At 38.9% G+C, this 25,000-nt stretch overlaps 3 protein-coding genes across 6 annotated transcripts in view; 1 reads left to right on the top strand and 2 right to left on the bottom strand.

The window, feature by feature from the left end:
• The window catches only part of LOC138049849 (uncharacterized), a 10,326-nt gene extending 4,780 nt beyond the window's left edge, over positions 1–5,546 (bottom strand). Inside the window, exons 1-3 of one of the 3 annotated variants that reach the window (XM_068896309.1) lie at positions 5,464–5,546; positions 1,666–2,011; positions 441–590 (exon numbers count right to left, since the gene is read on the bottom strand). In XM_068896309.1, the coding sequence (XP_068752410.1) occupies positions 441–590; positions 1,666–1,981 (466 nt within the window). In that variant the 5' untranslated portion in view covers positions 1,982–2,011; positions 5,464–5,546. Of the gene's footprint in view, positions 1–440; positions 591–1,665; positions 2,012–2,728; positions 3,192–4,031; positions 4,050–5,463 lie in introns of those variants that run through there. The other 2 variants (XM_068896307.1, XM_068896310.1) reach the window with 2 other exon arrangements.
• Positions 1–12,883, top strand: part of LOC138049841 (rab3 GTPase-activating protein catalytic subunit-like) — a 49,542-nt gene extending 36,659 nt beyond the window's left edge. Inside the window, exons 26-27 of the mRNA XM_068896295.1 lie at positions 11,822–11,872; positions 12,600–12,883. Of these exons, the coding sequence (XP_068752396.1) occupies positions 11,822–11,872; positions 12,600–12,782 (234 nt within the window). The 3' untranslated portion in view covers positions 12,783–12,883. The remainder of the gene's footprint in view (positions 1–11,821; positions 11,873–12,599) is intronic.
• The window catches only part of LOC138049846 (uncharacterized), a 29,046-nt gene extending 6,815 nt beyond the window's left edge, over positions 1–22,231 (bottom strand). The window contains exons 1-5 of one of the 2 annotated variants that reach the window (XM_068896305.1): positions 22,130–22,231; positions 20,527–20,872; positions 19,265–19,393; positions 16,727–16,978; positions 15,785–15,816 (exon numbers count right to left, since the gene is read on the bottom strand). In XM_068896305.1, the coding sequence (XP_068752406.1) occupies positions 15,785–15,816; positions 16,727–16,978; positions 19,265–19,393; positions 20,527–20,842 (729 nt within the window). In that variant the 5' untranslated portion in view covers positions 20,843–20,872; positions 22,130–22,231. Of the gene's footprint in view, positions 1–13,286; positions 15,817–16,726; positions 16,979–19,264; positions 19,394–20,526; positions 20,873–22,129 lie in introns of those variants that run through there. The other variant, XM_068896304.1, reaches the window with a different exon arrangement.
• Between the last annotated feature and the right edge of the window lie 2,769 nt (positions 22,232–25,000).

The raw sequence follows: 25,000 nt of genomic DNA, 5'->3' as shown, positions 1-25,000 counted from the left end.
GGGTAGGATTTCACGAGACGAAGTATATGAAAGGGTAGGGAAATCTGTCATTTAAGTATTTTTCATGAGAGGTAATATCGTTCATTAACTTCATTCTAAGGGCTAGAAAGGGGATGCAGTGTTCTTACAAGTAGGTTTGTGAAAGGGGTACTATTTTCCAACGGAAGGTATACGAAAGGAGTATCTTTTCTGCCCCCCCCCCCCCCCCTCCCCACTCCCGGTTGGTATCAACCGTCAGATTGAGAAAAGAAAAAAGAAAAAGATTTTTCTGAGGTTTTTTTAGGCGATCCGGCTTTATGTTGGTTTCAAGTGAGTTGGCATGACTAAGCAGTTAACCCAAGGTAGTTACAAAAGCTGGCGTTAAATGTGTTTAGTCATCCAGTAAAATATATCTACCACCTTATGCCCCACCGCTGCTATTCAAGGTAGATACAAAGTACCTTCGTTGTCCATGTCACAAGGTGCCTTCACACTTTTTCCTGGTATTAGAGTGTAAAACCAGTAGGAGCCGTTGCTCACTTTTCCTTCTTCATTTGCTTTTATCTCCTTGCAAGATTTGGCTGGCAGCGCAGGAATGGAACCAAGAGGAACTGTCAGGGAATTGACAATGACCAAAATTAACTAAATGTTAATTACTTGATTTTGTCTTGTTTATTATTATCATTATCGTTATCATTGTTATTATTATTATTATTATTATTGTTATTATCATGCATGTGTTGGTTTGTCTGTGGAATCCTGAAGGTAAACCTAGAAAGGCCCATCAGACCGGAGCTTATCTCCGGTTTCCGAAGCATGAAGCTACTAGGAGTATTTCTATTCCCCCTGGATGGGATTCTAGTCTATCGCAGGGTTACCCCCTCAGCATTTTCGCCGGTACCCATTTATACACTGGGTGGAGAGAGGCACCGTGAGAATAAAATGCCTTGCCCAAGAACACAACACAGGACCCGAACCCGGATCACTCGGTCCGGAGTCGAGCACTCTAACCATGAGGCCACCGCGCCTCCCACGGAATCCTGAAGAGTGGCCATTCAAATAAAGACTACTAGACCGTCTCAGCCTGGAATGCTGTTTTCATTAGTGTGGTCCCAACTATTGAGTCCACTGATGGTAAAATTCTTCAGTGCGCCGGTTTCAATGCTGCCTATTTCCACTCTTGCCCTTAAGAAGAAGATTATTAATTATTAAACTTTTATCAAATCAAGATGGCGCCGACGATTCTTTCCTTTCTCCTAGTTCGTCTGGCGTTGAGCCGTAAACTTTTTTTCAAAAACGATCACAGCAATCTTTTTTTGTGTGCAAATCGCACACAAATAAAAAAATTATGAAGATATTTACAATATGCAAGGTTTCGAATAAACCAATGATCGGTTGGAGAAGAAAGGTTCTTAATGCCGTCCTTAATGATGTTAAAGTTTAAACCATATTCCCATCAGTATTCGCATCTGCTTTGAAAAGCAATGAACAAAGATTGCACCAATGTTTTTTTAGAGCCCACGTATCATTGACTAGCGGTTGATCTATGGCACTGTTGAAGGGAGCGTGGATACCCTTTGTACCCCACCCCCCCCCCCCTTGGTTTAGGAATCATTTGGCAATGAGTGCTCAAAATGTGGGATGAAATTAAAGCTGGTGCCGTATATGAGCTATTGACGACAATACCTCTGCTGACGTCCAGTTTGACGTAATATCGTTCTTTGTCGTCAATGAAATTCTCCGGACTGGCTGCTTCCTTGGTGCGGTTATTAAACTCACAAATACTCTTCGTCTTAACGAAGTTAAAACTTTGGCACAAGACCTCTTTTCTGCATATGAACAAGCATTCTGCATCGCCAGATCGAGCGAATAGCTCTTCGTAAATGTGACCTCTTAACATCTTGCCGTGGATAGGAAGCTGACGCGGTCCATTGCATTGTTCAGCCATCGCAGCATTGCAAACCAGACCAGTAAAAAAGATCGCGAAAATAAACGGGTGCATTTTGTCAATCACCACGTCATCAAAGGAAACCTTGTGTTGAAAATAACATAAATTGACCATCATCATCATTCATCTTTCCGTGCGCAGGAACATTCTCTCAAGGCTTAAGTAAGGTCTTCGTCCATCCCGATATAAAAGTTAAAATTTACAACCCCAAACAGCTCAATTCTGTAAAGATACTGACCTCTCCGAATGTCCCTTAAAGATTAAAAAAGACACACGGGTTATCTGTGAAGTACGGTGGCCTGCTTCAAATTTCAAACTTGAAATTTTGCGTTTGCAAACTCAAAATTTCGAGTTCACAAACTCGAAATTTTGAGTTTACAAACCGGGCAGAGTAAAATACAAACTGTAGACAAGGGGTAAAATGCAGACTAAGGTTATAATTTTACTGTTAAAAAAGCCCAACCCTTCAGAAGTGCTAACCTTAGGCCTAATTAGGCACAAAACAATATTTAGGCTTAACTGTTAGCACATCTAAAGGGTTTGGGTTTTAAGGGACATTCGGAGAGGTCAGTGTCTTTACAGAATTGAGCTGTTTGGGGTTGTAAATTTTATCTTTTATATCGGGATGGACAAACTGCCGACCGAGGACCTTACTTAAGCCTTGAGAGAATGTTCCTGCGCACGGAAAGATGAATGGGGCGCCGCTACTAATTTCCTCAGTTAGCACTGCCCTGACTGTCGACATCCAAAGTGGACTACCCTGAGCAAACCAGTTTCTTTTCAGTGGCCAAATAAACTTACCTATGTGGCTCGCTTAAACTTTTTTTCTGCGTTTATGTCTGCACTTGGTCTCTTCAAAATTGTCAACTGCTTATTCGGTCTGCTTGGTTAGACTTAATTAGCAAGGAGAACTTGTATACATAATATTTCAGGTTTTGCCAAATTGAAGTAATTAATTATTAAGAACCCCGTAATGAAACTTCCTGAGTAATTGATGTCATTAGGGCTTGTCTGCTCTTTGAGAAAAATATTTGAAGTGAATGAAATGTGTTAAGAGTCAAGACGTATACACGATTTGGAAAATGGTCCCTCCCGCAACAAAATGTATTCCTCTTTTGCCAGCCTTGATTGAGTGATTTACTTCTTAGGAAGAATGATGATTTAATGGTTTGCATTAATTTTTTAAATGACTATTGAATTTCCTCAAACTTCTTTTGTCTTGCATTAATTTTAATACATTTCTAAATTTTTCCCGCCTCGAGCTGCTGAAATAACCACGGTATTTTCTCTTGATGCAGAGTTCGACAGCTATACTAAGGTGAATTGCGGCAGATCATGCCTTGTTCCTTTAAAAACTGAATTAATTTTCCGCAATGCTAGTGCTAATGGGGGTACCCAATTGTCAGTTAACTACTAATTTTTCGGCTAATTGTCAGGTAACTACTATTTTTTTCGTCAATTGTCAGTTAACTCTTAATTTTAGATATCTATTAACTTTTATTATCTCAGCGATAATAATTGATTCACAACCCGAATTTTCTTTACTTCTAAACGTAACTGGTAACTAGGTAAAGGATTCTTCAGATAAAATTTGATGACCTCACCTGCGCTAGAACCACTTTTTAAAATTTTCTTTATATGTCTAACATTTCTCTGGCAAAATTTTTCTTTCCGCCGACTAAAATTTCCCGGGAAAATTACCGAGAAATTTATGGAAAGTCTAAAACAAGCAAACGGAAAAATTAAAGCTCAGGTACGTGTGGCCCCTTAAATTTGTCAGTAGAACTCTTTGTAGCGTACCTTTAGTTTTAGAACAACCGCTTTACGAAAATTATTCGACACTAGATTCTCATACAAACACTGTAATTTCTCACGCGCTTTCCTTCATGTCAAGACCGTGATACGATCATTGGTTCGTACAGAGAGTATGGAAAGGAAAAGATCAAAACTCACTGATGCTTCTGTCCGCTAAAATACGGTGTGTCCACTAACTATAGGGTCCGCTTAATAAAGGTTTTACTGTAATCAGATACGCGTGTGGACAAAATTTCAAACAAAAAGACGAATCAAAATACGCACCATTTAGCTCACTTGTGGCACTTACCATTACAAAGGGTAGCTCCTTCCAGCTGGGCCTTTGTCACAACTGCAAAATTTTCGGCTTTCCCGTCAATCTTTTCCAGTCGAAACAACTTTAAATCGAAGCCAGCAAGTCCGAACTTTTCCGCTTCCTGTTTGATTTCCATGAATACTATCAAATGTTTGGAAGGCTATCTCCATTGAATTATGCTTTTCAATGTCGAACGGTACACGACCTCTTTGCCGTTCGAATGCCGATCCTTCATCATCGCAATAAAAGCTGAGAATAACCTTCACCAAGCCACTCGACGCCATCACGAAGATCAAGGTCAAAGCTCCCTGGTGCCTGGTACGACCCTCTGGCGCCTTTCGCATTTTATATCAGTTAATATGTTACCTGGTCACGCAGCGGGACAGGTAAAACGCACGAAATAGCTTTGCAGTTAGGAAAACCCTTTGTTGCTTTTATTAACAACAACAATCGTATTTAGTATAATTAATAGAATATCACTTAACTGTTAACCTTTCATTTTTCAGTTAACTACTAATTTTTTGGCCAAATATCAGTTAACTACTATTTTTTTGGCCAATTGTCAGTTAACTGTTAACCCCATTAGCACCCTCTCAATACGGTGGCCCGTAAGGGACATGGCATTTCGTGATCAGTTTTCCTGTTTCAAAGTTCAAACTTGTAATTTTGAGTTTAGAAACTCGAAATTTTGAGTTTACAAGCTCGAAATTTTGAGTTTATAAACTCGAAACTTTGTGTCCACAAACTCAAAATTTTGCGCTTGCAAACTCGGAATTTCGAATTTCGAAACTCGAAATTTTGTGTTCACAAACTTCAAATCTCGAGTTTGCAAACTGGTCAGTGTAAAACGCAGACTGCAGACTAAGGTTTTAATGTAACTGTTGTTAAAAATTAAAAAAGACACACGGGTTATCTGTGAAGTACGGTGGCCTGCTTCAAATTTCAAACTTGAAATTTTGCGTTTGCAAACTCAAAATTTCGAGTTCACAAACTCGAAATTTTGAGTTTACAAACCGGGCAGAGTAAAATACAAACTGTAGACAAGGGGTAAAATGCAGACTAAGGTTATAATTTTACTGTTAAAAAAGCCCAACCCTTCAGAAGTGCTAACCTTAGGCCTAATTAGGCACAAAACAATATTTAGGCTTAACTGTTAGCACATCTAAAGGGTTTGGGTTTTAAGGGACATTCGGAGAGGTCAGTGTCTTTAAAGAATTGAGCTGTTTGGGGTTGTAAATTTTAACTTTTATATCGGGATGGACAAACTGCCGACCGAGGACCTTACTTAAGCCTTGAGAGAATATTCTTGCGCACGGAAAGATGAATGTTGCGCCGCTACTAATTTCCTCAGTTAGCACTGCTCTGACTATCCAAAGTGGACTACCCTGAGCAAACCAGTTTCTTTTCAGTGGCCAAATAAACTTACCTTTGTGGCTCGCTTAATTAAACTTTTTTTCTGCGTTTATGTCTGCACTTGGTCTCTCTTCAAAATTGTCAACTGCTTATTCGGTCTGCTTGGTTAAACTTAATTAGCAAGGAGAACTTGTATACATAATATTTCAGGTTTTGCCAAATTAAAGTAAATAATTATTAAGAACCCCTTAATGAAACTTCCTGAGTAAGTGGTGTCATTAGGGCTTGTCTGCTCTTTGCGAAAGATTTTTGAAGTGAATGAAATGTGTTAAGCGTCAAGACGTATACACGATTTGGAAACTGGTCCCTCCCGCAACAAAATGTATTCCTCTTTTGCCAGCCTTGATTGAGTGATATACTTCTTAGGAAGAATGATGATTTAATGGTTTGCATTAATTTTTTAAATGACTATTGAATTTCTTCAAACTTCTTTTGTCTTGCATTAATTTTAATACATTTCTAAATTTTTCCCGCCTCGAGCTGCTGAAATAACCAAGGTATTTTCTCTTGGTGCAGAGTTCGACAGCTATACTAAGGTGAATTGCGGCAGATCATGCCTTGTTCCTTTAAAAACTGAATTAATTTTCCTCAATGCCGCACCTCACCGACAGCTCTGGGATAAACAACACCTCATGATTTTCATTTAATTAAAGCCTGTCGTTTCTAATTCGTTTCTCTTTTTGGCAATCGTATGACAAGCTGACAGGAAAAAGGAGAGAACCGAACTAGATTGTTTTTTAATGAACTTTTGTTCTTGCTTTGTCAATGCCGAGCGTTGCAAGTTTTCATCGCGTCAAGATTTCATCAGTAAAAATGAAGTCGTCTTATTAACCTACTAAAAGGTTTATCCTAATCACGACAAAATTTCAAAAGAGAGCATGTTTCTTCTCCTGAAAATTATAGTTCAGCACTAAATTTTCTCCGATTCTTATTGGTTTAAATTGATCACGTGACGCGATAGTGTTCGTCCGCGGAGAGACACTATCAGCCCGTAGTGCCCGTCCGAGGAAAATACTCGGATGGATAGTAGTCGTACGCTGAAAATACCTCTGTAAACAAGCGGCCTTATGGAAAATAAACAATCGAAATTGTATTAAGAGGGTTTTTGTTTGTTTTCTTTTTCAAATTTTCTTTTTCAAATTTCATGTCATGAAGACAGCATCGTAATGAAGGCAGGCCACGCTCTGATAAGCTGTGCACTCTGGACGTCTATAATGTTATCATGCTGCCCTGGACCAGATTTCACGGAGGAAAACATCGCATTCGCCGAGAAAAACCTGAATTTCTCTCTAAATGTAACTGCTTCTTCAAGGAGCCCGGTTTCCCTTGGATGCGTCATCAACAATGGTCTTGGAATTTGCAATCATCGGCCTTTGTTTCAAGAAATTACACTGACGCTGAACTATGACACTCATAGAAACTGCAATCACGGGCTATTGTTTCAAGGGAACAAAAGGATCACGCCGAGTTACACTTACAGGAGGCGAAAAAGGTGGACATCAAAAAGGATTATTTATTATAACAACTCTACGGCTACGTTTCGTTTATTACTAATTGGCGATCTTGTTTTCAAGTTAAACCCTGGTCCCTTGGGTGAACGTATAGAAGCCGTTGTATCGACCCGTAAAACTAGCATTCATTGTTCGGTAAAACCTGATGCATCCCGCAACAGCGGCAATCTAATTACGGTGAACTGTTAGGCTGGCATATCTAACCGAAGCCGCAAAGTTTTACCTCTGACCCTGTGCTCTGTCAATGCTCGTTCCGTTAAATCAAAGTCCGCTGATTTCTTTGACCTTGTAGTCAATTCTGCGGCTGATTTAGTGGCAATAACTGAGACTTGGCTCACTGAAAGCGACTCCGCGGCAAGACTTGAGACAATTCCACCTGGGTATCAACTGATTAACCAGCCGCGCCCCAGCAGACCTGGTGGTGGAATTGCTCTCCTTTACAGAGGCGACATTTCCATAAAAAAGATCAGATGCACTACGATGACATCCTTCGAGTATGCTGAGTTTATTGTTAAATCTGGGTCATTTAGCACTAGACTTGTGATTGTTTACCATCCTCCATACTCTAGAGAGCATCCGCACACAGATAGATCATTCTTAACCGAGTTCACGACATACCTGGAAAGTATCATTCTATCAGTTGAGTCTTTGCTCATCGTCGGTGACTTTAACTTACACGTAGACGACCCAGACGACGCTGTCTCTGCTGCTTTTTTGGACACCCTTGAGTCTATGAACCTTGTGCAACACGTGACTGGTCCAACACATGAACACAATCATACCCTTGATTTAGTTATCACGCGTCAGTCTGACAAGGTCCTTTTATGTCAACCGAAGGTTGGCTTTCTTTTTTCTGATCACGCGCCTATCTTCTGTTCTTTAAATTCCATTAAACCTCAATTCAGTTCTAAGTCATATACTTACAGGAAATATAAAGCAGTGGATGTTGCGGCACTTAAGGAGGATCTCTCAGTGTCCACCCTCTGCAATGATGACTTCGCACATTTGGACGACTTGGTTAATTGCTATAATTCTACATTATCGTCGCTGATCGATCGTTACGCCCCTTTGAATAAAAGAACTGTTGTAAACAGGCCACGTGTTCCCTGGATTGACTGTGATATCAAGGCAGCAATCAGAGGCAGGCGAAAAGCTGAACGTAAATGGCGGGTTAGCAAGTCACTCGCGGATTTTGCGGCGTTTAAAATAAAAAAGAATTACGTCACTAAACTTATGAATAGTGCACGCTCCAAGTATTATAGCAACTTTATCCGCGACAACAGCACTGACCAACGGAAATTATTTAGAGCAGCTAAGTCCTTACTTTCTGAGCCTAAGACTCTATCGTTAGCGGATGGGACTGACGCTTCGGCACTTGCTAATGATATTGGAGAGTTCTTCCTTCGGAAGGTTAAAGACATCCACTCGAAGTTGGAAACCAGCAGTTCATCGTTTTCCATGGTTGATTCTACTGTTTCACGTAGTGCTGACGTTTCATTAACGGAGTTTAATACTCTCTCTGTGGATGATGTCAGGAAATTAATATCCCGCTCGGCCAAGAAGTCCTCCTGCTTGGACCCCATGCCAACTGTAATGGTTGTGCAGTGCCTAGATGAGCTGGTACCTGTTATCACGACAATTATCAACATGTCTTTAAAGCGCGGTCACTTTGCCGACAAATGGAAGGAAGCAATAGTCACCCCCCTACTAAAGAAACCCGGGACCGAAATGTTGTTTAAGAATCTCCGCCCTGTCAGCAATTTGGCCTTTATCTCCAAGCTGACAGAGACTGCTGTTGCGGACCAACTGCAGTCTCACATGTCTCGCCATGGCTTGTACCCAGTTCTCCAATCTGCATATAGATGCCATCACAGTTCTGAGACAGCCTTACTAAAGGTCCGTAATGACATCCTTCTTAACATGAATAAGCAACATGTTACTCTTCTCGTGCTGTTAGATCTCAGTGCTGCGTTCGACACAGTGAATCATGAAATTCTACTTGAGAGCATGACGTCGAAGATTGGTATCGGAGGTACAGTACTATCATGGTTTTGCTCCTACTTATCTGGTCGATCGCAGCGGGTAGCGGTTGATTATAAACTATCGAAGTCATTCCATCTTGACTGTGGCGTTCCGCAAGGGTCCTGTCTTGGCCCGCTGTTATTTAACATCTATTGTAGCAGTTTAATTGATATCGTTGAGGTTCACCTACCTGAATTTCATTCCTACGCAGACGATTCTCAGCTATACCTTTCATTCAGCCCGAGCAAATCTTTGTGTCAAGATGCTGCTGTGAGTGCCATGGAGGCCTGCATTGCTGACATCAAGAAATGGACTCAGCACAATAGTCTTATGTTGAACGACGATAAAACTGACTTTATTATGATCGGAACTCGTCAGCAATTAGCTAAAGTCAATGTAACTAGCATACGAGTGGGAAATCATCTGATAACCAAGTCCAGATCTGTTAGGAATCTGGGTACTTGGTTCAATGATACATTTGATATGTCCCAACATGTGACCAATCTTTGTAGTGCATCATTCTTTCAGTTACACAATATAAGACGCATAAGAAAATATTTAACGCAAGAAGCGGCCGCAACACTGGTGCACTCTTTTGTCACATGCAGAATCGATTACTGCAATAGCTTATTGTATGGTCTACCTGACTACCAGTTATCCAGGCTTCAAAGGGTCCAAAACTCGGCCGCCAGATTAGTTTATGAGGAAAGTAAATTCTGTCACATTACCCCATTATTGATGAAACTTCATTGGCTTCCCATAATCTACAGAATCAGGTTCAAAATAGCACTTTTAACGTACAAGGCAATCAGTGGCTTAGCGCCGTCCTACATAAGTGATCTTATTTCCATTAAGACCGGTGCAAATTACTCTTTGCGATCTGGCAACGAATTACTTTTAAATTTTCCTTTACGTAAGTCTTATTCTACACTTGGTGACCGTTCTTTTAGTATGGCTGCCCCTCACGTTTGGAATTCACTTCCTTCCTTCATTAGGAAAGCCACCACAATTAACAATTTTAAGAGTCAACTTAAAACTTATTATTTTAAATTAGCATATTTTTAGTTTACAGGAATTAACAATTTTATTGGCACTTTGAATTCATGTAATTAATCTTAAGTTAACTTACAAATCTATTTATGAACATATTCTTAGCGTATATGAACTGATAAATTTTATTGGTATTTTAATCCATGTTAAGCGCATACGATCATTCTGTCATGAAGCATGCGCTATATAAGTTTTTAAGTTATTATTATTATTATTATTATGATTATTATTATTATTATTATTAAATTTTACATTGGCTGACACGGCTTTCGTCTAAACATGCATATTTGCCCTCGAAGCTTCGCTTCTCGGGCAAATATTTGTTTTAAGAACATGAAATTTCCGCGGGGCAACTATCAGCCGATAGTTCCTCGACAGAAACACTCTATTGTTTAAATAGGTATAGCACCATAAAGATTTCTCAATTGAGCTGAGATGCTAACAGCTGTGCTTACTGGTGTAGGTTAACAATGTCATATTATTCTTTATTTGTTTGTGGTTTTCGTTTTTAGCACATATTCTCGGTTTAACATATCATAGACATACATTAACATTGCGAACTGTCTATTCATTTGAATTTATATTCAGAGGTGCATATCCGCTTTCGAATAGCTTGTACACTGTTATTTTCAAGGAGTAGTTTTAATTGAAAAAAAGACTAACACCACATTTTTGGAGTAAAATTCACTCCTATATCTTTTACTTTTTTGTTAGGGTAAAATTTACTCCAGTATTGTTTATCCTCCCTGTGGTGTAAAATTCACTCCAATACAAGAGTAAATTTTATCCTTCTATTGGAGTGAATTAAACTCTTAATGGATTTCAATTTACCCTTGACAGAGTGAAATTAACGGCTCCAAAACTGGGGTGAGATAAAATAGTACAAAACCACTCCTTTTTAAGAGTGAAATTTACCCTCTCAAACTTTACTCCCCTTGTCAGAGTAATATTTATTCTTTCTACAGAACACACTTACCCTAGCTAGATCTACTGTATCTTCATTTACAGTCAGATTTCTCATAAAACAATAAAAAGTTCAATTTTTTAATATTATGTAAAGAAAAGACCAGGTTTAGAATAAAGCATCTAAACAGGAAAGGTTTCAAGAATTTACAAACTCATCTATGAAGAGAAAACACTTTGATCCTTCAAGAAATTCTCCAAATTACTTTTATGGCCCGTTATCTGGAGCCTCCATGTCCTCGAGTCAACGCTGTCCCCCATGTTTTTTTTATTTTTAGGACTGCTATATCATTTCATCATTTTGAAATACGTTCGTGTTTCGGGTGTGCTGCACGTGATGTAATCCCTGGCCGCGACCATAGGTCTCTTATGATTGGCTATTGTGAAAACACCCGCGAAAACCACTCGAGGATATGGAGGCTCCAGGTAATGGACTATAAAAGTAGTTTGGAGAATTTGTTGAAGGATCAAAGTGTTCTCTCCTCATGGATGAGTTAACTTTTTGACACCCACCTTTCCTGTTTGTTTTGTGTGATAAAGTGAGGAGAAGATTGATGTCTGTTTGTCTCCCTTCGAGGATGGAGGCTCCAGGTAATGGGCTCCTTGAAATGCACAGAGATCAATGAGTCGAATTTCAGTACGGATATTGACTCCATAAGCACATTAACGCAGGAATACTGCCGGCGATTTACAAGAGGGCACCCGCCGGAGCTCCGGCGGGAGCCAGGTCTTCCTGAAAGCACTGCAGTTTGTGCTATGCTGTTCTGATTACTAACATCGTCCAGCATTAAGCTCACGTCGCAATACTTTCTTTGTTCTTCTCAGAGTGCAAGGATGCAGTTTGCCAGTGACGAATCCTCACCTTCAAATCAACCGGTGAGCTGGTTTTAGCTACGTTGATGTGTATCATGGCGGGACTATTCATTAAAAGTTCTTAAAGTGGTACTATGATCAAAAAATCATTTCTATTTTGTCTTCAGATTTTGAAAGCGTGTTCGCATAACACCCAACTGGCAAAATTTTGAGCTTTGAATTTTATCCAAAGGCTGTTTATTTTGAGTGTAAGTTTTGGATTTCACGGTCCGCCATTACTCACCTTCAAAACTGACCGATTGGACCTCAGAGGGCTGGATCTAGAGAAAATGATGTCATTTACTCACTAGCTTAAAATTTTAGCGTGTAAACGCAATTTAATATATATGCAAAACGCGGGTTTAAAAGTCTGAAAGCCCGAAACTCCCGTGCTGCATATTAATTTAGCCGCGTACACACGCATTGCATTCTTAAACTAGTGAGTCTTTGACGCCATTTTCTCCTAGACCCAGCTCTCTCAAGATTTTACAGTTTGTAATGGCGGACCAATAAATAAGAAAATTCCAGTTAAAATAAACAGGTGTCTTTTTAAAATCAGAACTTAAAACTTGCGTCAGTTAGTGTTTAGTCAACATAGTTTTGAAATCCAAAGAAAAAAAAGAATTGTTTTTTCGGTCGTAGTACCACTTTAATCTTGTTAAGCTTCACATTCACCTTGACTTCTACGGCTTCCTCCCCCTCGATTGTTTTAGAGAGCTGAGTACTTTTCTTTGTTCTTTTCTATTAACAGAGTCCTCCATCTACCCCATCCCAGGACTTCCCACCCCCCACAGGAAGGGAGTATATTTTGAGAACAACCATTCCTCGACCCCGATCCTCATCGCGCCCTTGTCCACAAAGAATGTATTGTGTGCTGACCAACGACGAATTCAGACTCGCAGGCGCGTTTACCGACGACGTCATTTTTCAGTGACTGGTGCCGATGGGACTGGTAGCAATTTTTTTGTAATAATTAATTTCTAGCCACAATCGCTAAATCCCAAATTCTTGATGTGAGACTTTCAATCTGAGGGAAAATAAAGGAGAAAAGAGGTTTTGGCATTTTAATTGTTCTTGCAAATATAAACATGTTTGCAAGTTCTAATATTTGCAAATGGTCGGTAAGTGGTCATCTAAGCTCTTCCAACTGATAGACCACCTGAGTCTGTAGGATCTATAACGTCACACACGATTTGTTAGTAGGAATAACTAGCATTGTGAGGCAGGACCTATAGTTTATCGACATCACCTGATAAGATTAGGAATTTTGCCCATTTGCCGATGCCGCATGATAAAGGCATCAAATGCCTGCTCTGCTGTGTAAAGGCCTTCATTCAGTGGTCTGGCCAGATTGGAACCCCCGCGGCAGCATGCAAGCTCGGTCGTCCCATGCCCGATCAGCTTTGTTTGTAAAGTGAGCAAAAGGCCAGAGAAAAGATTAGGGGTGTAACTCGGTTTTATTTCCTCCAATCAAAGTCAATTATGTCAAATAATTATTTATATAACTGCATGCTTTACAATCGTATCCACATGAAGTGTAAAAGTACTTGAAATAAGGTGATTTATCTTGGTTTCACAAGATGGCATTTTCTGTACCTGATAATAATAACATTGTTATTTTGTCTCAGGCTTATCCGTTTTGATCTTATCTGCCTCATTTGTACCACCCATTTACCCACCTATCAACAGCAAGCTCTAAGAACCCGTTAGCTATCCCAATTATCAATTATAAACTTTCTTTTCATCACACGTTTCCTATTACGACGCTAGTTGACGCCTCTATCTCATCCATTTCATTCTTATAATATAAACTGTTATTTATGGGGATTTCGACCACTAAGAAAACTCGTATCTCAACACCTAAAAATTGTTCTCTAATAATTTTGCGTGTGTTTAAGGATCGCCAATCAGCTGCTGACGCGCCACTCGCTTTATTTCGCGTCTCTCCTTTCTGATGAATGAATGGCTAAAAGTTTTCCATTCTCAGTCTTGTTCGTGTCTAATTTCTCGTCTCGTGTTCAACTCGATAACTCACTGGTTCGCTCGAAGAGAAATGCCATATCTATGCGCGCCCATGTAGTATTCTCTATTTTATCAACGATGTAATTTCTACGTTGCATTCTTATCACCTAATTATCTTGTTTATAATCACCCCATTTTGCTTGAGTATCTTTTCATCTTTTATCTATCTTATTTGGTACTTATCAGCATTACCTTTGACATCATAAATCAAAATTGCTGCCACTTTAATTTCTTGTTCTTATCCATATTAGCAATTACTGAAACGGCCGCCATATCCGGGAAAAAAAGTTAGCTTTATGTAAAGGCTAATAGACCAAATCGGCTAACTCCATGTCAGTGTATCCAATTCAAATCTTCCGTGGTTAAAGTGCCCCTGTGACCGAAAAATCAATTCTTATTTCTCTTAGGATTTCAAAACTATGTCAACCAAACACTAAGCAACCAAAGTTTTAAGCCTCGATTAAAAAAGACACCTGTTTATTTTAACTGGAATTTTCCTATTTAATGGTCCGCCATTACTAACTTTAAGATCTTAAGAGAGCTGGAGAGAAGAGACAATGACGCCAATGGCTTACTAGTTTAAGAATGCAATGCGTGTGTACGCCGCAGAATTAATATGCAGCACGGAAGTTTTGGGCTTTCAGACTTTTAAACTCGCGTTGTGCAGCCTTTGACGTCACTTTTCCCTGAATTCAACCCTCTGAAGTCCAATCGGTCAGTTTTGAACCTGAGTAGTGGCGGACCGAGAAATCCGACACTTACACTCAAAGTAAACGGTCTTTGGGTAAAAATCATTGCTCAAAATTTTGGCAGTCAGGTGTTAAGCAAACACACTTTTAAAAAATCTGAAGAAAAAAAGGTAGTGATTTTTTTTATCACAAACGCACTTTAAGATTCTTTGTGTATTTTATTGGAATGTAGCTTTCACACTTAAAGAGAGAGTTTCACGTCTCTGCGCATGGGCAAACTGTCACGCCAGCCCATTTAATTCCATAGTTATTGAAACAATCGAAAGCACTGATGCAGGAAACGGAAACAATCCCATAGTAATGGATTACGCATTGGAATTACTTTTGTAATCATTTCCTTTGTGTTATGAACCTACTGCATGCGAATAGACTACTCGTGCGTTATGACAACTCGTGCGTAGAATAAATTTTCGACCCGTACAATAAATTCGAGATCAAAACTAAATTCGATATTTTCTGTGTAAACCCGCAGTGTCTTCCACCAAATTTTGGCCTTAGTCATTCAGTGTATTTGCTTTAATACTCTATGTGTTTAATTAACATCATCTGGTTCAGTAAGAAACCGTAAAATTTGCATCTGCTGGAGCTAAAGCTTGGACATGCGCAAAACCGTGAAACTGTCCCTTTAAATGATATGGAAATATCCGGAACAAAACGTGTTATTTCCAAAGAGTTTGAATTGGGTACAACATTGAGTTAGCCGATTTGGTCTATTTAGAGGTATCTCGGTTGGACTGAGACAAACAAAAAATGGACGGTAACTTAGTTTGCTTCTTGAAGGTTCCCTTCATTATTATCCCCCATTCCATGGTCGATTCAGTCCAACCTTAAGACTACAAAACTGACGTATTCCTTTGTGCTTTTTAACATTTCTACCCAATTAACCCAATTCCTCATAAAATACTTCAATTTCACTGATAGTGAAATGGGAGCTTCCAGTGTAAAATGCCGTGCAGTTACTGTGGGAAGACCCTGGGGGAAGCTGGTAGGTGTAACCACACGATGTATATCCACTATTGCCTCTGGTGTATATGTCGTGCCCGTTGCCAAAAGTTGGTCCATACTGACTATATACGACAGTGGCGTTATCGTAATGTGATGACTTAATTGCGAACTTCTGGTTGTCGTAACCGTATGGGTTTTTCAGCGAGTAGACAAACGCTTTAGTGGACCTGATATATCGCCAATTGGGATAACCTGGACAACATGAGAAAAAAACTAATTTAAAACCACAGAAAAAGTTTGATTAACCTTAATGACATTAAATAATCATATTACCCGTACTAAACGACCTTTCAAAAATATCAAAACTTAATTTATGAACCTAACAGCCTATGAAAACACCAATAAAACGTCACGTGTATGAACATTAAACCCGATAAGACACTCCTCATTAGGGTTCCCTGCTTGGTTTTCTTGTATGCTGATATCTTCCTCTCACATTTTGCACCATTGTATATATGGACTCCAGTCAGACACAGTTTTTGTGGAATGGTTTTGAAGCCGTTGAAAAAACTCGCAGGTCGTGTTTTTTCGGGCTAAAACCAAGTGCTCTGCTTCGCCTCTTGGCTTAAAACATTCCTGCATGCTCGTTTATAAAACAGTACTCTAGCTATCCCATCCTGTATGAGTCTCTTAATTAACCGTAACTCAATAAATAATATATGGCCCGGTCCTAAAAGGCCTTTCTCTCTTTATTAAGCACAGAAAGATTTCGTTTGGATCGTTAGACACCACATCCTTTATGAGACTCCCATGCACTGACCGGGCGATCTGCTTCAAAGCAATTCTTCTCTGACCGCCGAACACATAGCAATTTATTTTGCCCTTTCCTTTCCTAATATTTCATTCTAAAAGGGACGCCACCAGTCCTAAAACATGAATAACTTTTCTTTTCTGAAACAAAAAGCGTTTGTGAAACAACAGAAGGACAAACGCAACACGTCCTGGAAGCACAAGTGAATCTGAAATGCCGACAAGGGTTCGGCAGCATATGTTTTATCGGGTCTAAATGCATTCGGCCACGCCTCGTGTTTTTAAACCCGATAAAACACTGCTGCTCGTTTTCTAAACAATATCGTAAATAATTACAGAGAATTTTACTCACTCGGCGAGATCCAAGATTTGTCAGTATATCCACCGAATATAGAATTATTAACTCTGATAATGGTAACAGTGGGACCCTTTGCGTCACAGAGGCTGTGAAAGGTAGACGAGTTCCAGCCTTGTGATGGAGCATGCCAACATCTTCTAAATCTACTGCGGATCGAGTCGTTAAGCACTGGATTCAAGAAGGAAGTTAGGTGGTATGTGTACAAGCTGTTGTAGTTGCGAAGAATGCGAGATTGAGAGAGACCACCTAGAAAGAATGTCATTCAAACATTGTTTTTGTCAAAGAATTTTGATTTCAATGCGCGGCGCAGCTGAAGCATGTGTGCAACGGCGCAGCGAAACAAGTTTCAGGAGGCATTGCACCGCGTGTAACATGGTCGGTTTCATGAAACGTTATTTAACTTCGTCGCTAGACAAGTTTCACGGAAAGTAGGACCGCTTTCTATTTCTGCAACGGACGCAGCAATCGGTCTTTTTACGCTACGTTGCGTAAGCCAATCAGAAACCGGCTAAGACCATGTAAACAACATGTCGAGACCAGTTTCAACGTCGGTGCAACGCCTGCTGAAACTTTTTTTGCAGCGCCGTTGCACGTAAGTTCCAGCTAAAAGTTTCAAGGTGTAACAGCGGCTTAAAGTTAATGCAATCTATTCATGCACTCCACAATCGAGGTTTGTGGCATGGATCTGTTCCTAGAAATTATAAAAAAAAATGTCTATAGGATATAATCAGTGGAGTATGTTTTCTACTCTGGATAAGGACTAATTTCACTGGATAAAGGTTATCCCGCTTTTGAAAAACTTAGGCCAGGTGTTTTAATAACACAAACAGCGATGATAAAGCCAACGCATGTTATAAAGACTTGCTGGGTAACTTACACTTTCGAAAGTAACCGTTACAATGTTTGAATACTGCTTATATACTTACATCGTAAGGTGTCTGGAACCGAGATCTTAATTGTTTAATTTGTTTACATTCACTGGACTCTACTACGGAAACCACCGATCTGTGGAGTGACTGGGAATTTCCTTGTGTCTGCCCCGCCCACTTTCTAGAAGTTTTTTCAGCGATTGCCAAAGAAAACTGATAAATTTTTAAAACGTGTTTTTCCATTGTTGCGGACGTGATAGTACACCTTAAGCCCGTGGGAAAGGAATTTCATCAAAATGTTTAAGGAAAGTGGGCGGGGCAATGACTCGGTAATCGGGCCCATTCTACAGATCGGTGGTTTTCGTGGTACATCAAATGGGATTCGTTCACACCACGCAAGTACAAGATTAATCTCATTCACACACTCACTTATTGTTGCTACTGAATTTGTTCCACACCTTCCTTGTTACAATCCACTCTCAACGATCTCCGAAAATCAGTGGTCACCCTCAAGGTATAATTACATACAACATTAACGATTTTGCGGATCAGAAACAGAAGCACTCCCAGCAACCCTGTCCAGTTAAAATTTCCCAAGAAAGATTTACTTAATTTGTTACCTTACTTAGCTTTGCAAAGCAACCAAATCCCTAAACGCCTGAAATCCACTGTTTGCAGTTAGGGTTAACCTGAAGATAATTTTCCAAAACACTCGTCGCATCAAATCCTTCTTTCCATACAAAGATCGCTTAAAATACACCGCTCTCAACAGTCAAGTTATTTACAAAGCCTGTTGCTGGGCGGATTATGATGACTTTTACATAGGAAAAACAAAACGACGCCTCCCTGACAGAAAAACGGAACACGGCCCTGGTCAAAAATGATCAAACGTCAGCTATTGCTGATATTAAAACATCAAGTGGGATCACTTTGGCATTTTGGCGTCGGGCAAAACTGACTACCATAAAGAAACCTTATTAATCCAGGAAATTAAGCCAGCTTTTAATGTCAACGATAGCAGTGAGAAACAGTTACTTTATTAATTAAGTTTCTCATTCTTGGTTCCAGACCCCTTTCAAAAGAAGCAAATAGATCTATTTTGAGTAGTTTCAAACTTTGGTAGTCTTAACACTTGGCTGTTAAGTAGGACTCAAGAGCGGCTAAGTTTTACTTAACCAAAAATGCGTGTGTGATTAATGAAAGCCTAAGTAAAATCTCAAGTTATTTTACTTTGCATCTCATTAAAGTCGAAAAGTTGACACGATGAAAGTTAGAGATAAGTGACTTGAAAACCATCCTTACGACCGACTTGCTGTCAATCACAGCACACCATTGGGCTTAAGTTTACTTGAAGTATTTACATGATTTGTGCGTAATGCGTTAGGTAAGAAAAATTTACTTGACTTGAGATTTTCCCAAGTTTACTCACGGTCTAGTGTAAAGACTACTATTGTAACGGTTACTTTTGAAAATGTATGTTGCCTACAATTGTAGCATACGAAACGTCAAGTCTCTATAAAATGCGTTGGTTTACCATTTTTTTCACCGCTGTTTTTGTTTTATTTTTTATCGAGCTACAATGGCCAAAGAACAAGACTTTATATTAGAACTTGTTTTGTCCAGTGACATCAAAATTTTAATACGAGAAGAAGCATATACTCACGTTTGAAAACACATTTTTTGCCATCTCCAAGGTAGTTTGTGTGACAAGTGCACGTGTAAGATCCAGCTGTGTTGGTGCAGTTGGCATTTGTGGAACAGTTATGTGTATTATCGGTACATTCGTCTATGTCTATAAAAGAAATTGCAAACAAAATAACTTGAGCGCAAGGAAGTGTATACATGTTGAGCTTTAGTATAACAATTAACCAGTTTAACCTATCTTTGCCACCACCGCCACGAAGAGTCGAAGCGGCTTAATCATAACAGCGGGATATACGGCTTTTTTTGCCGTCTTCCGCATTCCTCTCTCAGTCGCCTAGTTGGAAAGCCGACATAGTAAAGTTAGTCACGACTAATGCATTAGTCGAGCAAATATTAATGCATTCAAAGGGTTCCTCCTTCTAACCTTTTTCAGGGCGGCGGACTTAAAACTTTGCGATTTAAGTTTATATGTCTATCTCTAGGATAGGAAGTAACATGATTTGACCTAACCTACATTTCAGAGTTGTGCAACATAGCTCTATAGCTACCTTATAAAAGATCCATCCACAGTACTTTATGTAGAAAACAAATTTTGTTCCCCTTCAGTAAATTCTTGTCTATTTATTTCTATTTGTTCAATTCGTTTCATTCTTTCTTCTTTATCGTGTTATTAGTTTTCATCTATTTTATAATTCAATTTTTCATTCTTTTTTTTTTTATTGTGTTATCTTGTTTTCATCTAAATTATAATTTTTACTTTACTCATTCAGTAAATTGTAGACTTTCCTTAGTTAGGCTTAGTTTTAATTCCATATTCTGCATCCATTTTCCCCCCACGAATAGCTTTGCTAGTTGCGGGTAATGCTTCTGTAATGTTATCTGTTCATAAATAAAGATTTGTTTGTTTGCAAAATTAATATGGGAAACCAAGCATTCATACATCAAGTTCTTTGGCTTAACCCATTGTCTGCTATTAATGAGACTAAATAAATATTTCACTCTTTTTAACGCCATACGATTTTACTCGACAATGGGCGACTGTTTAGGATTAAGGGAGAACTTGTGACACTTTGACACTTCTAAGAGAAGTAATATGCTGTTAATTCTGCGTGGGGACGTGTACTATTGTTTCCTGGATTAGATGCACTCATGGATACTGAGAACCCTTTCTACCCCCACCCACCCCTCCACCCCCTGGTTTAGGAATCATATGGCAACGAGTGCTCAAAATGTGCGATGAAATTAAAGCTAGTGCCATATATGAGCTATTGACGACAATACCTCTGCTGACGTCCAGTTTGACGTAATATCGTTCTTTGTCGTCAATGAAATTCTCCGGACTGGCTGCTTCCTTGGTGCGGTTGTTAAACTCACAAATACTCTTCGTCTTAACGAAGTTAAAACTTTGGCACAAGACCTCTTTTCTGCATATGAACAAGCATTCTGCATCGCCAGATCGAGCGAATAGCTTTTCGTAAATGTGACCTCTTAACATCTTGCCGTGGATAGGAAGCTGACGTGGTCCATTGCATTGTTCAGCCATCGCAGCATTGCAAACCAGACCAGTAAAAAAGATCGCGAAGATAAACGGGCCCATTTTGTCAATCACCACGTCATAAAAGGAAACCTTGCGTTGAAAAGAATATAAATTGACCAGGGTTTTTGCGATACAACTTAAAATACGTCAGCTTGTTTCAACTCAATTTTATCGCATTAAACAGGTCGGGGCTTTCACTATTAACTCTCAATTTATTCAAGTGGTAGGCCTCTGACATCGTTAAATAGTAAAACTATGTCATGAGGCGTTAACGATCTTTTCAAAGGGCTTCTGTTGTAAGAGGCGTAAGTTAGAAATAAATTAGTTTCGAAATCTTAGGGCGTCAGTCAAGATGGGATTCAAGCTCTCGCACGAATATTATATCAGCAAATTTTTAATGTGAAAAAACTAATATGGGGTAACTTCAAACACAATAGAAAAATGCTTAACTGACCTATAATGCATACCACACTAAATGATACAGTTTATGGTTTAACTGTAGTCCAAGACAGGTGAAAACTTCACTACGGTGGCCCGTAAGGGACATGGCATTTCGTGATCAGTTTTCCTGTTTCAAATTTCAAACTTGTAATTTTGAGTTTAGAAACTCGAAATTTCGAGTTTACAAGGTCGAAATTTTGAGTTTATAAACTCGAAACTTTGTGTTCACAAACTCGAAATTTTGCGTTTGCAAACTCGGAATTTCGAATTTTGAACTCGAAATTTTGTGTTAACAAACTTCAAATTTCGAGTTTGTAAACTGGTCAGTGTAAAAGGCTGACTGAGGTTATAATTTTACTGTTGTTAAAACCCAAACCCTTTAGATGTGCTAACAGTTAAGCCTAAATATTGTTTTGTGCCTAATTAGGCCTAAGGTTAGCACTTCTGAAGGGTTTGGGCTTTTTCAACAGTAAAATTATAACCTCAGTCTGCATTTTACCCCTTGTCTACAGTTTGTATTTTACTCTGCCTGGTTTGTAAACTCAAAATTTCGAGTTTGTGAACTCGAAATTTTGAGTTTGCAAACGCAAAATTTCAAGTTTGAAATTTGAAGCAGGCCACCGTACTTCACAGATAACCCGTGTGTCTTTTTTAATTTTTAAGGGACATTCGGAGAGGTCAGTGTCTGTACAGAATTGAGCAGTTTGGGGTTGTAAATTTTAACTTTTATATCGGGATGGACAAACTGCCGACCAAGGACCTTACTTAAGCCTTGAGAGAATGTTCCTGCGCACGAAAAGATGAATGTTGCGCCGCTACTAATTTCCTCAGTTAGCACTGCCCTGACTATCCAAAGTGGACTACCCTGAGCAAACCAGTTTCTTTTCAGTGGCCAAATAAACTTACCTTTGTGGCTCGGTTAAACCTTTTTTCTGCGTTTATGTCTGCACTTGGTCTCTCTTCAAAATTGTCAACTGCTTATTCGGTCTGCTTGGTTGAACTTAATTAGCAAGGAGAACTTGTATACATAATATTTCAGGTTTTGCCAAATTGAAGTAATTAATTATTAAGAACCCCGTAATGAAACTTCCTGAGTAATTGATGTCATTAGGGCTTGTCTGCTCTTTGAGAAAAATCATGAGGAGCTTAACTTGGGTCAGGAATGTGGGTCCCCGCTGTTTAGGTAAAAAAAAATTACCGAAATCTCAGTGGGAGTTGTAACAAGACTCACACTAAAAAGGCTGAGCGAGAGACAAAGGGAGAGAGAGGTGTTAATCTCGACACATTTGTTGAGCCAACTTCGTCATAAAGTTTTAATGACGACAAGTAAATTAATTTTGAGTGATATGTCAAGATAGTCCAGAGGCATAGTAAATCAATCTGAAATATTTTCTAAAACACGGTTTACAACGGCCAGCATCATGCAATTAAAAAATGGAAAATGATGTATTGGTATATTTGTTAATTTAAACACAGGCAAATTATTTTGTCAGTTAACTTTCAGGCTACCGAGATGCAACTTGTTTTGCCTGCCATACACTTTTCTCAACAGCAACGGTGAATTGGTTCTTTTCTGATTTTAAAGCAAACCATTTTTAACTGAGTTTTATACTCATGGAACTCGATAACTGAGGAATAAAACTCAACAGCTATTACACCTTCGTACATAATTCTCCGGTTAAACATGAAACGTTAGTGATGTATTGGTGTATTTGTTAATTTAAACCCAGGCAAATTATTTTGTCAGTTAACTTTCAGGCTACTGAGATGCAACTTGTTTTGCTGGCAGACACTTTTCTCAACAGCAACGGTGAATTGGTTCATTTCTGATTTTAAAGCAATCCATTTTTAAGTTTTATACTTATGGAACTCGATAACTGAGGAATAAAACTCAACAGCTATTACACCTTCGAACATCTGCTTCCCTAATTCTCCGGTTAAACATGAAACGTTAGTGATGTATTGGTATATTTGTTAATTTAAACACAGGCAAATTATTTTGTCAGTTAACTTTCAGGCTACCGAGATGCAACTTGTTTTGCCTGAGATACACTTTTCTCAACTGCAACGGTGAATTGGTTCTTTTCTGATTTTAAAGCAAACCATTTTTAAGTTTTGTACTTATGGAACTCGATAACTGAGGAACAAAACTCAACAGCTATTACACCTTCGAACATCTGCTTCCCTAATTCTCCGGTTAAACATGAAACGTTAGTGATGTATTGGTGTATTTGTTAATTTAAACACAGGCAAATTATTTCTTAACTTTCAGGCTACCGAGATATAACTTGTTTTGCCTGGCATACACTTTTCTCAACAGCAACAGTGAATTGGTTCTTTTCTGATTTTAAAGCAAACCATTTTTAAGTTTTATACTCATGGAACTCGATAATTGAGGAATAAAACTCAACAGCTATTACACCTTCGTACATAATTATCCGGTTAAACATGAAACGTTAGTGATGTATTGGTGTATTTGTTAATTTAAACACAGGCAAATTATTTTGTCAGTTAACTTTCAGGCTACCGAGATGCAACTTGTTTTGTTTGGCATACACTTTTCTCAACAGCAACGGTGAATTGGTTCATTTCTGATTTTAAAGCAATCCATTTTTAAGTTTTATACTTATGGAACTCAATAACTGAGGAATAAAACTCAACAGCTATTACACCTTCGAACATCTGCTTCCCTAATTCTCCGGTTAAACATGAAACGTTAGTGATGTATTGGTATACTTGTTAATTTAAACACAGGCAAATTATTTCTTAACTTTCAGGCTGCCGAGACGCAACCTGTTTTGCCTGGCAGACACTTTTCTCAACAGCAACGGTGAATTGGCTCTTTTCTGATTTTAAAGCAATCCAGTTTTAAGTTTTATACTTATGGAACTCGATAACTAAGGAATAAAACTCAACAGCTATTACACCTTCGAACATCTGCTTTCCTAATTCTCCGGTTAAACATGAAACGTTAGTGATGTATTGGTATATTTGTTAATTTAAACGCAGGCAAATTATTTCTTAACTTTCAGGCTGCCGAGACGCAACTTGTTTTGCCTGGCACACACTTTTCTCAACAGCAACGGTGAATTGGTTCTTTTCTGATTTTAAAGCAATCCATTTTTAAGTTTTATACTCATGGAACTCGATAACTGAGGAATAAAACTCAACAGCTATTACACCTTCGTACATAATTGAAATTCTCCGGTTAAACATGAAACGTTAGTGATGTATTGGTGTATTTGTTAATTTAAACACAGGCAAATTATTTTGTCAGTTAACTTTCAGGCTACCGAGATGCAACTTGTTTTGTTTGGCATACACTTTTCTCAACAGCAACGGTGAATTGGTTCTTTTCTGATTTTAAAGCAAACCATTTTTAAGTTTTATACTTATGGAACTCGATAACTGAGGAACTGGGAAATTTAGAATGCCCAATTGTAGCTGTGTAAAATTTCATTCCGGGCTAATTGTTTTCCCAGCATGTCACAGGGAGGCACATTCAATATTAATCACAGACTAATCAATTTCCTAGCTGCTATCATGATATCCTGATATCATGAAATTGAACCTAACAGCAATTATTTTATCTCAACGTTTGAGCGTGAGCCTGTATACCGGGAAGGCTTCCAGCACCGAATTCCCCGACGTCAACATTGTTTACTGCCTCCATAACTCGTTTGAAAACATGAATACAGAAATCCATGACATTCAGACGAAGACTGCTCAATTAATCCCCCCACAGAGGCCAACCAAAGTTATTCCGTAAGCTTCGTC

Source organism: Montipora capricornis, chromosome 5 (assembly GCF_036669925.1).
Source record: "Montipora capricornis isolate CH-2021 chromosome 5, ASM3666992v2, whole genome shotgun sequence".
NCBI classification, from domain to species: domain Eukaryota; kingdom Metazoa; phylum Cnidaria; class Anthozoa; order Scleractinia; family Acroporidae; genus Montipora; species Montipora capricornis.
Note: the sequence above shows the minus strand (reverse complement) of the source record. Positions and strands in the feature narration are given on the sequence as shown.